An 11709-nucleotide genomic window follows, 5' to 3' on the forward strand; every position below is an offset into this window, starting at 1 on the left:
TTTAGGCTCGGCACCTTCCCACGCATTCGTCAACGTCGACAGGTGAATGTGGGGGGGCACTGTGCAGGTCTCTTCTGGAATCGAGAGGAGTCGTTGAAATTGAGTGGCTGGGCAAATATAGTGTGGCGGAGGGAGACTTACTTCCGGAAGTCATGTCCTTGCATAGAAAAATCGGTGAGTTGATGGAGATTTGTCGAGCACCATTCGAAGTCACTGCCATACGAGCAACGCCGACTTCACTTAGCACAGAGGCAAGGAAAGAACGCAATGCTCGTGGCATTATAACGTTGAGCAGCTTCCATACGGGACTCCTGTGAGCCATTTCATCGCCTACTTCTCAACATCATCGTTCGGTGATTCCTGGTGGATCGTACAAGCCGTCAAGGGGAAAGATCAATGGAGTAGACGTATCACTTGCTACCAAGAGTGTCGACCGACTTGCATTCGTAGCTCGCAATAGATTCGGAAACTGATGTTGATGGTATGACGAAGCAGATAAAGAATTTAATGGATACTAAGAAAATTTAAACGGATACAGAAGTTAAATGTCTTTAACGAGACAAAAGAAAATTTGGAAGGATTCATATATCAGCCGAGTCAAATGATGACGCATGACTATATCTACTCCTCTATTGAGATAATTCCACAGCTTCTAAGATCAGTATACTTTAGAAGATATTGACACCTCGATATCGATATCTCTCCATAGGCTATGAGATGGCTTGTGGAGCAAGTTTCTGACTTAAGCGTCGAAGAAATATAGTAGGAATACTCTCGATGTCTCTTATGATGTTCGATACGTTTCTCGTCACTCTGCGTGGTAGATTCACCCTCAAATAAATCTATTCACTCTTTTGCATCTCTAGTTTATTTCATGGCATTATTGTTCTTTAAATAGTGATTAATTCAAAAGATTATTCTTTTAATAGCTGAAACAGAATTTAATATACCAAAAGTAAAATAAATATTGGATTTAATATAGAAAGTAACTATGATGATAATTTTATTGAAACAGAAAAAAAAAATCATGTAATTGTTGACTTGGAACACTTTAGGTGGGAGCCAAAGAGCCGATATCAAATGAATATTTGGGCAATTTCATTAGAGTGACTGATTGATTGATTGATTGATTGATTATACTTCCTCAAAGTAGAAAAGGTAATCATCCTAATTACCTACGGAACACATTTTTAATTCATTTCACTGTGTTCCAAGTTCATGTCAGTGGCAATGTGCAGTAATTTTGCTTGTATCATCACAATCAAGTCGCTTTCCACTCTGTTCTAAACACATCCAAAGAAATTGACGGGGGGGGGGATTGAATCAAGAACAGAAGACGAGAAGAGATTATTCTCATTTATCTGGTTGTTTCGATTTGCTTCTGCCATAAAAACATACTGTTCTAATGGCGGAATCAGAAGAGACTAATGTTTTCTGTGACTGTGGAATATAACAGAGCATCTCCGCGTTACAAGAACTATTGAATCTCTCAGTTTCCACCGAGCTGCTCCTCCTCTTCGTCCTCTTCCCTCTCCCTGCGGACGGCCCCGAAGTGCTCCACAAGGATGTCCACCACCACCGGCACCAAGTCCTTGCACGGCACCGCCTTCTTGTGCAGGTCTCCCAGATGCGAGTCGCTCCCGATTCTCCCACCCAAGTAGATGTCCGCCCCCTCGCACACCTTCCCCTCCGCATCCCTGGTCATGCACCCCATGAAGCCGATGTCGGCCACCTGCACCTGCCCGCAGCTGTTCGGGCAGCCGGTCCAGTGCATCCTCACCGCCCGCCCCAACGACACCCTCTTCTCCACCTCCTCCGTCACCTGCATCGCCCTCGCCTTCGTCTCGATGATGGCCTGCCCGCAGAACTGGTTCCCGGTGCATGCCACCAGCCCTTTCATCAGCAGGGGGGGCTCCGGGGAGAACCTCTCCTTCAGCAGCGGCTCGTCCAGCAGCGCTTCCACGCGCGCGTCGTCGACGTTGGGGATGATGACGTTCTGCTCCACGGTGAGGCGGAGCTCGCCGGAGCCGTACTCGTCGGCGAGGCGGGCGAGCTCGAACATGTCGGACGCCTGCACCCGGCCCACCGGGATGTGAAGGCCGACGAAGGAGAGGCCGGGCTGTTTCTGGGGGTGGACGCCGAGGTAATCCCTTCGTTCCCATTCCTTCTGCACCAGTTCCTCTGCGGATGCCCTCTCCAGCAGCTCCTGCGGCATCCTTCTCTCCACTTCCGATCTGAACGCTTCTATGCCCTGTCGCAATACCACAAACATCAACCACATGGAAGACCATATGCACATATAGATCTGGGAGCAGCAGAGATGAGGAAGAGAAGCTGACGAGTTCGTCGATAAGCCACATCATGCGAGTCTTCTGCCGGTTGCCTCTGGTACCGAGATCTCTGTAAGCCTCCAGGATGGCTTTGCAGACGGGGATGACGTCGTCGGAGGGGACCCAAGCGTCGAGCGGCACAGCCTCTGCGCATCTCTTGGGGCTAAAGAATCCGCCCACCAGCAGGTTGAAGCCAAATCTCCCGTCCTTCATGGCAGGCATGTAGGCGAGGTCATTGATGTGCGGGTGCTCGTAGAGATCATGCGAGCCCACGACGCACACGTTCCATTTTCTTGGCCTGCGCGGCACACAAACAAGCACACATGGATAGCTGTAGGCACCACGCCACAACAGAGGAAGAAGAAGAGGTGGACTCACAAGTTGGTGACGGCGGGGTTGCCGCGGGAATTGGCGGTGACGAAGGCGGAGAGCAGGTTGGTGTAGGGGCGGGTGTCGACGATCTCGTGGGGGTCGATGCCGGCAAGGGGGTTTCCGACGGGGTTGCGCACATTGTCCATGCCGCTCTGGAGGCTGGTGAGGCCAACGCGGCCGAGGCCCTGCATAATGGCCGGCACGTCTGGGAGGGTGACGCCCCGGATCTGCCAGTTCTGCCGGGTGGTCACGTCGGCGCAGCCGTCCTCGCCGTAGCCCTCCACCACGCTCGCCAGGTACCGCGTCTGCTCGCTCGTGGTCACGCCGTTGGGCAGCTTCAGCCGCATCATGAACCGCCCGTCTGCTCCCACACCACACAGCCGCCGCCATTGTCAAAGTTACAGACACGGTCAACCGCATCGAGACACAACTCATACTTATCGCAATTGAATTAACCGGACTGATCCAGAAGATGAATTGGGTGATGAATGTTCATTAACCTAATCCAAGGACGACAGCACATCCGACAGACGACCTTCATGATTGACTCTACGCATTGGGCAACAGGCGCACACTAATATCTGACCCTTGGCAACCAGCGAGAGCCAAGCCGCAACTGGTCTTCCCCGTCTTTTATTTTGTTTGGATACGGCGCAGCTAAACATCTAGCTAATCTTCAACCGATTCAATACTTTTCTTACCCATCGGAGAGTAGATTTACTGGGCGGCGGACAGTTAATGGGTACGAAAATATCTGAATCCGGAAACCCAAATCTAAGTTGTCGCTGATAACGAGAGTTAACGCTGATATTATATACTAATTTCTACTGCATAGGAACGATTACTGCTACGGCACAACAACGGAGATCTGAGGGACTCACACTGGTGCTTGCGTCGGTGGAAGAGGCCGAGCCATTTGAGGCGGACGTCGATGTCGTCCTTGTGGACCTTGGTCGCGTCGATCTCCTCCATCGACTTGGCGGCCAGCTCGCGGATGCCGTCCTCCAGCACCAGGCTCATGGGCTCCTTCGCCAGCTTCACCTTCTCCTGCGGGTTGATCCCCTCCCGGTACTTCTCCTTCAGCACCCAGTAGCCGCCCTCCCTCTCCTCCACTCTCGGCTCCAACCTCTCCTCCGCCACCCCAGCCGTCGCGGCCTCAGTTGCAGGGGTGACGGCCGCCGTGACCGTCAGCCTCCGCCTCGCGGGTTCGCGCCGCGGGGAGGTCCGGGCAGGAGGAGCGAAGTGCTGCAGGGATGTGGAGGACGCCATTCACTACTGACTCGGTGGTTCGGACTTGTTCGGCCACACAAAAGGGCCGTGTTATAGCTGGAAAGTGGGTTGGGATGCGACTCTTGACTGCTTCAAAAGGCCAACTTCGCCTCCTGCACTCGAAAGTTTAAGGCGGTGCAGTAAGCGTACACCCGCGTATCCTTGTCATTGCTCGTTGGATGCTATGCAAAGCTCATTCTATTTAGCACCTTCAATGTTTATATATGGAGGCATGCTTAATTTATTCTTGTGGTTGATGATGGGGGAAGGTAAAATAGCAACAAGGATCAGCGGTCGAGGTCAACCGAGAACGTCCATATCTTCTTGGGCCATTTGGAACCTCTAGTTTCGATGCAAGGGAGGGAGCCATTCCAACGGTGATTTGGAAATGGATTGTCAGTGGATCCGACCCGATAAGAGGCAGGTTTGGTAGCAGTCGAATCCGGGTGTTGGCCGCCCAATGTTTTTGTCCACTGGATAGTGCACAGACCGAGGATGGCTCCAGAGACTAATTAAAGGGCGAGGAGAACGCAGAGGTTGAGCGGCTCGAAGGGTGTATTAAGAGGCATCACCCGGTCACGTGCCTCATGCAACGCCGAGTTGTGTCATGGCCCCCACCACCGCCCCTGTTACGAAATGAGCCGGTAAGGGCGTATTGTCGTGCACCCAATCAATTTCGCGTGGCGTATTCTTTGCTACGACAATATCTGTGGACCAGATTGTGTCGTGTTATGAAGTGATGCCACTAATTTTTAGGGAAAGAATTAATAACCAGGAAAAGAGACATAAGAGGTCACCGATGTCCGACGACCCTTTGGGCATTCGCCGCTCTGCATGCATGCCAACACACAGCTCATCTTCCTCGGAACCCTTCGGTGGCACCTCAAAAAGCCTAACGCCTCATCCTTGCTCTTCTGCGAACCCCTTCATTCCTACTCGTCTCGCCTGCTTCTGCCCTCGTTAGGAGCCTGAAGCCGACTTGGCCTACGTCGACGTAGTCGGTGAGAGAACCAAGGAGATCCTGGAAGCGGCACTTCGCTTGCGGTTGTCTTTCCTCAGCTTCTCCTTCTCGTTTGCTACTTCCGGTAGCTGGTTCGAGAAGGAGAAGCTGGGTGTTTGGCGTGCGCTCAACTTGCCGTCCGAAGGGAGACGAGATGTTAGAGTCGGCGGCTTCCTCCGGCAGATCTTGCAAAGGACCTGCTTCTCCCCTCGCCGGACGTTTCCGTTAGTGACCTCCTACCAGTCGGGCACTACCTCGTGGAAGTCCTGCAAGCAAATCAAAACTTCATCATGCATACCAGAAGGCCAAAAATTCTCAAAATGAGCTAATATCTCTACAAATATATATATTTGGGCTATTTATGGCTTGTTGGGCTGACAGCCCATATTCAGTTGGGCATTTCAGCCCATAACTTACTTCTTCTTAATTTAATCTTAATTTATATTAGAGGAGATATAATAACTAAAAAAAAATAGAAAAATGTAGCAACAACACAGTTTTTGACGGATTCCAAAGAAAAGGAGGAGAACAAAAAAGAAAAGAAAGAGAAAGAAAGGGAAGAAGACAAGGACAACACAAAGAGACGGTTCTCAATCGTCTGGCAGTGCTTTCATCTCAAGTTAGATCAGATCTATGATAGATTATTACTGTGATTACTTGGGAAGAATTAGAGATGATTTAAATATTATGCCCAGTGACGTGATCCTTGTATCCCAATTATTCTCTTGTGATTGTTGCTAGGGTTTTGAGCAAGAGATTGAGATTTGTATATTCATTATTATTATAGTGGATTATCTCTAGTTTGCCCCCTGATTTTTACGCTTCACATTGAATGGATTTTCCATATATATCTTGGTGTTCTATTTGATTATGGTTCCATTTAATTCTGTTGTGTGTTATGATCTGCTAGTATTTGTTCATATACAAAAGTTTATTTCTCTTTATATCCCATCAACTAGTATCGGAGCAGAGTTGTAGTGATTTAATTTTGTATTTGAACATAGAGGTCAGTAATGTTTCTCGTATGATTAGTTTAAATGGAAACAATTGGATGATATGGAAACCAAGAATGGAAGATCTCTTATATTGCAAAGATTTGTATGAACCTTTGCAGGGAGATAATACAAAACTCACAACTATGACAGATGATGAGTGGAAGATGTTAGATCAAAAAACAGTTGGGTTTATTCGACAATGGCTTGATGATAGTGTCTTTCACCATGTTTCTACTGAAAGTTCTGCATATTCTTTTTGGAAAAAATTAGAAGGTCTCTATGAAAGAAAAACAGTTGGTAATAAAGATTTTTTGGTCAAAAAACTTGTTAACCTAAAATATAGAGAGGGTGTTTCTATTGCTGAGCATTTGAATGAAATGTAGAGTATCACTGACCAGTTTTCCTCTATGAAAATATCTTTTGATGATAAGTTGCAGGCATTGTTACTTCTCAGTTCACTACCAGAAAGTTTGGAGACACTGGTGGTTTCCCTCAATAATTCTGTGTCAGATGGTGTTGTCATCATGAGTCAAGTAACAAGCAGTTTATTGAATGAAGAGTTGAGAAGAAAGAATTCAGCAACATCTCAGAATGATTCACATGTACTTATCTTAGAGAACAGAGGAACGTCAAAGTTTAGAAGCAGTTCATGCATAGGTAGAAACAAGTCAAGATCAAGAAAATATATTGTTTGCTATAATTGTGATAACAAAGAATATTACAAGAATCAATGTAAGCAACTTAAGATGAGCAAGAAAAAGGGAAAGAAAGTGGAGTCTACATAGTCAAAAGATAATATCACAACTACAGTGAAAGGTGATGATTATTTGATTTTGTCTCTTATGATTTTTTTTCTTATGTGTGTCAGGATCTTGAGTGTGATTGACACATGTGCTTCTTATCATGTTATACCACGGAGGAAGTTTTTTGCTGCATACATGTTTGGAAATTTTGGTGTTGCCAAGATGGGCAACTATGGCACAACAGATATTATTGGCATGGGTGATATTCATTTAAAGACCAACCTTGGCTGCAAGTTGGTACTTAAGGATGTGAGACATGTGGTTGACTTGAGGCCGAATTTAATTTCAGTTGGAATGCTAGATAATGAAAACTATGATAGTAGATTTCTCACAGGGCAATGAAAGCTTAGTAAGGGTTCTCATGTCATAGCTAGTGGAAAGAAATGTCACACCTTATATAGGTTGCAAGCCAAAGCTTGTGGTGAGCAGTTAAATGCTACAAAGAAAGACTTCAGTATAGAGTTGTGGCATAGGCGATTGGGACACATAAATAAGAAGGGACTGCATGCTCTTTCCAAGAGAGAGGTATTGCCAGACCTCAGAGGTACACATCTGAACCATTATATTGATTGTTTGGTTGGTAAACAATATAGAGTTTCATTTGCTAGTCTTACTATGTCTAGAAAAATGTATACCTTTGACCGTGTTTATACAGATATATGTGGTTCTTTGAGGACAAAAACTCTTGGTGGATCTGTTGATATTCTTGATATAAGTGATGCACTTTATTTTGTCACATTTATAAATGATTTTTCTAAAAAAGTTTGGGCTTATGCTTTGAAGACCAAAGATTATGTGATTAATATTTTCATAAAGTTTCATGCCAGGGTTGAAAGAGAGACAAAAAGACAATTGAAACGCATAATATCATATAATGGTGGTGAGTACACATAATCATTTAATGATTATTGTAGATCACATAGGATCCAATATAAGATGACAGTTCCTGGTACACTTCAGCATAATGTAATTGGAGAGAGGATTAACTGTACTATCATGGAAAAGATCAGATGTATACTTTGACAAGCTAAGCTACCCAAAAGGTTTTGGGATGAGGCTTTGAGGAGTGCAGTTGATGTGATCAACTTATCACGATGTACAACCCTAGATGGTGATGTTGTAGAGCATGTATGGTTAGGGAAAGATATTTCCTATAGGCATTTGAGAGTGTTTGGTTGTCGTGCATTTGCATATGTTCTAGACAATGAGAGGTCCAAGCTGGATGATAAGATTAAAGAATATATTTTTCTTGGTTACTCACATGATCAGTTTAGTTATGATCCAGAAAAACAGAAGGTGTTTAGAAGCAGAGATGTGGTCTTTTTTGAAGATCAAACCTTTGAGGATTTGAAGAAGAAGACATAAGCCAAGACTTTTGCAAAAGGATTAGCAGATTGTAACCCAATTACTCCTCTAGTATATTAGGGTGATGGGGAGAGGTGCAGGAAGATGATGTAGAGCCTGATGTTAATATACCTGCAGGATATGTTGAGCAAGAAGAAGTTAGAGAGTAACTTCCTACAGAACCTCGGTTGAGAAGATCTTCTAGACAACGTCAACCTTTCAGAAGATACTCTACAGATGAGTATGTGATGCTTACTGATGCAGGTGAACCAGAGAGTTACCAGAAAGCAATTGAAAGTGAGTAGAAAGAGAAGCAGTTGCAGCTTCAGAAAATTTACACAAATAACAACGGAACATACATGTTGACAAAGACCTTATCAAAAGAAAGACAGAAGATATGTCGATAGCTAGTCGGTATGGTTTCACATTGAGGACTCATAGTGTCACCTCCCTCATTGGCTGAAGGGGGAGGTTGTTAGACTGATAACCCATATTCAGCCCACAGCTCACCTCCTCGTAACCTAACATTAATTTATATTGGGGGGTGTGGTGGCTATAAAAAGAGGTAGAAAAAGATAGTAATATGACAGTTTTTGGCAGCCACGAGATTTCAAAAAAAAAAGGAGGAGAACAAGGAAGAAAAGGAAGAGAAAGAAAGGAAAGAAGACAAGGACAACACAGAGAGACTATTCTCAATCATCTAGCAATGCTTTCATCTCAGGTTATATCAGATTTACGATAGATTCTTACTGTGATTACTTGGAGAGAATTATGGAGGATTTAGATATTGTGTATAGTGACGTGATCCTTATATCCCAATTATTCTCTTGTGATTGTTGCTAGGGTTTTGGGCAAGAGATTGAGATTTATATATTCATTATTATTATAGTGGATCATCTCTAGTTTGCCCCGTAGTTTTTACCCTTCATATTGAAGGAGTTTTCCACGTATATATTGGTGTTCTATTTAATTGTGGTTCTGTTTAATTTCGCTGTGTGTTATGACCTGTTAGTATTTTTTCATATACAAAAGCTTATTTCTGTTTATATCCCATCACTTATAAACGGAGCCTTAATCCTCTAATCTATCAAATTCATTTACAAATAATAGTATTTCTATTATTTAAATATATTTTTATTATTTAATTCGTTAAAAGATATTAATTAAGTCACTCTATAATTATACTCGATGAGGAATAATATCGATTAAATATTTAAGTAAAAATTACAATCAATCTTAGATATAAGGATGATATTTTACCTTGAGACATTACAAGCTTCGAGTTAATTCTAAATTATCCCATCTTTCTCTCTCAATTATTTTCTTTCTTCCAAAGTATTTGTTGCATCCTTTTGGTAGATTAAGGTTTTGGTTAATTTTAAGAAAATCATAATCTTATGATGATCTGATAAAATATTAATCAGTAAATTAATTAATTAATATTTATCATATAATCCTCTATTAGACGCCTTTTCCCCTTCGAAATCAACAAAATTTCTAAGACTTCGTTCTCAAGATATCTAACATATGTCGAAGCAAATACATTTGTGTATCCTTCCCAAGTAATTAGCATCTACTTGAGACTTCAAGTTGGTCATTTTTCTCCTCTTTTTGACTTACTTTACTAATGTGTTATTGTAGCAATGCATAAAAGTTGGATTGCAACGGAAAATTATAGGCACCATAAAGAACCATGATTTCATGTTTTGATGCAACAGCCTCTTCCGATTGTTCTGTGGAGTGTTCTACCTATCAATCGCAAAGAATCTTTCCACCCTCATTCTTTTCGGTCTTCGCCACCCTCCGCAACTTTCCATGCCATCCTTGTTTGTTTTCTTGTTGCTGGTGAAAGGAATCGAAGTCTAGTCCATAGCGATGCTACATAATTCGGATCTGCATACCGTAATGATGATGGTTTGGTCTCACGATTAACAATGAAATTGAGATGTTATCGTGTAGATATGTGCATTATTGGATGTATTGTTATGTTTGGTAAAGCATCAAAATTGATGGATCTGAAGTTGGAAGAACGGAGTTGAAAGGAGGATTCGTGATCTATTTACCGTGGAGATTCGTGTTGAGGCTATGATTTGCTATTGCTACTTTGGTTGGAACCTCTACATATTTGTGCGCGTACGTGTTTGTTCTTCTGGTCGCTCTCCTCTTACTCGTTTGGTCGGTGTCCAATCTTGGGCGGCTGCGTTCCATGCTTTGGAAAAGGAGGAGGGTGGTCGGATTCCTCGTGCGATCCGGTTTTGGCCTTCGTGGCACGCGAAGTGTTTAGTGGCGAATGGAGTAGATCCCGTCGTCCTCGAGAAAGAAGAGTAGCATTCAAGCTAGGATCGTCGTCGCACACAAGGTGTTTGTTCTCGGGACCACAAGAAAACAAGGCCAATAGCAGCAATGTAGAACTTCGATGGGAATGTTCTGGCTGCAATCGCTTGGCAAAATACTTGCAGGACGGTGATGAAAAGCCGAACGGATTGTTGCACACAAGGTGTTTGTTCACGGAACTACAAGGGAGAACTCGGATCGAGAAGCTCACGCGTACAGGCCAATAGCAATGGAGAGAAGATGAAAATGTGTACTCGGACCAACAAGTTTACGCTAAGCAAGTGGTGGAGTTCTCTATGGTAAGAAAGATGACAGGACGGAGGGGAGAAAATTAGGTGGAGCCTCTGGTCAGCAGTGTGGGATGACGGAACACATCGAAAGGAATTATCAGGTGAAATTGAAAAGAAAAGATGTGTTGGCTCCAATGAAGAAACCAAAACCGGCTTTGGTATATTGCGCGTTACATCAAAGGTTTTGCTTGCCGTTTGAGGCCATGCATTGTACATACGTATTTTGTCTGATCGATAGTTTCTATGCAAGTTGTAAGAGACAGAATGGGACTCATGGGGAGGATATTAAATGGGTAAAAGCAGAGGAAAAGGATATGATGATTTAGCGAGTTCGAAACAAGGAAGGTTTTAATCTCTCTCTCTCTCTATCTTTTTCTAGTCGACCTAAATGCTTGGAATCTAAGATTTATTAGAAATGTTCCATCCCCATTGCAGCGATGGAGAACAGGATGCATAGGACGGATCGCTACTCCCAGTCTTGTCCACCACTATCTGTGACGGAGATGGAGATGCCATGCAACGAACCATCTGTCAATTTTCCTTGTTGCTCAGGTTCTTGAAGTGGACAAGAAGTTTCCTTCAATTTCAAAGTATTATTATTATTATTATTATTATTATTATTATTATTATTATTATTATTATTATTATTATTATTTGACTAAAATAATATTTTTAAATAAATAAAATAAAAGAATAATAATAATAATAATAATAATAATGATGGACCATTGTGTTGGTGGTCCACTACTTCTCCCACTCGGCTGTTACCACTCACCACGCTTCCTTCGCTCCATATATTGAGCAATCCTCCTCTCTTCGGAATGAGAGAGGCGGCCACCTTCTCCTGGCCGACCATCTAATCAGAGCCAGAACAACGAGTTAGAAGCCCTTCGTTTCCTTCGTCTTCGCTCGAGCCATGGTCGACGTCGATCGCCACATGGGGGGCCTCACGCCTGCCCACGCCGCCGGCCT

General features: G+C 43.8%; 2 protein-coding genes and 1 long non-coding RNA gene across 3 annotated transcripts in view; 2 read left to right on the forward strand and 1 right to left on the reverse strand.

Annotated features, from left to right (window-relative positions):
* Positions 1-1332: 1332 nt before the first annotated feature.
* Positions 1333-4052, reverse strand: LOC135623086 (ferredoxin--nitrite reductase, chloroplastic-like). Its single transcript, XM_065125621.1, has 4 exons — positions 3584-4052; positions 2709-3063; positions 2340-2628; positions 1333-2251 (listed from the first exon to the last, which is right to left on the reverse strand). The coding sequence occupies exons 1-4, from the start codon at positions 3969-3971 to the stop codon at positions 1490-1492; spliced, it is 1794 nt and encodes a 597-aa protein (XP_064981693.1). The 5' UTR covers positions 3972-4052; the 3' UTR covers positions 1333-1489.
* On the forward strand, positions 3063-4179 carry LOC135623087 (uncharacterized). The gene is made up of 2 exons (XR_010491266.1): positions 3063-3444; positions 3538-4179. It is a non-coding gene; the product is annotated as an uncharacterized LOC135623087 (long non-coding RNA).
* Positions 4180-11538: 7359 nt separating this feature from the next.
* Positions 11539-11709, forward strand: part of LOC135583656 (uncharacterized) — a 1597-nt gene continuing 1426 nt past the window's right edge. Inside the window, exon 1 of the mRNA XM_065126292.1 lies at positions 11539-11709. This exon is cut by the window's right edge and continues 1426 nt beyond it. Coding sequence (XP_064982364.1) covers positions 11654-11709 — 56 coding nt within the window. The 5' untranslated portion in view covers positions 11539-11653.

The sequence above is a fragment of the Musa acuminata genome, chromosome BXJ2-9 (genome assembly GCF_036884655.1).
Source record: "Musa acuminata AAA Group cultivar baxijiao chromosome BXJ2-9, Cavendish_Baxijiao_AAA, whole genome shotgun sequence".
Classification (NCBI taxonomy): Eukaryota; Viridiplantae; Streptophyta; class Magnoliopsida; order Zingiberales; family Musaceae; genus Musa; species Musa acuminata.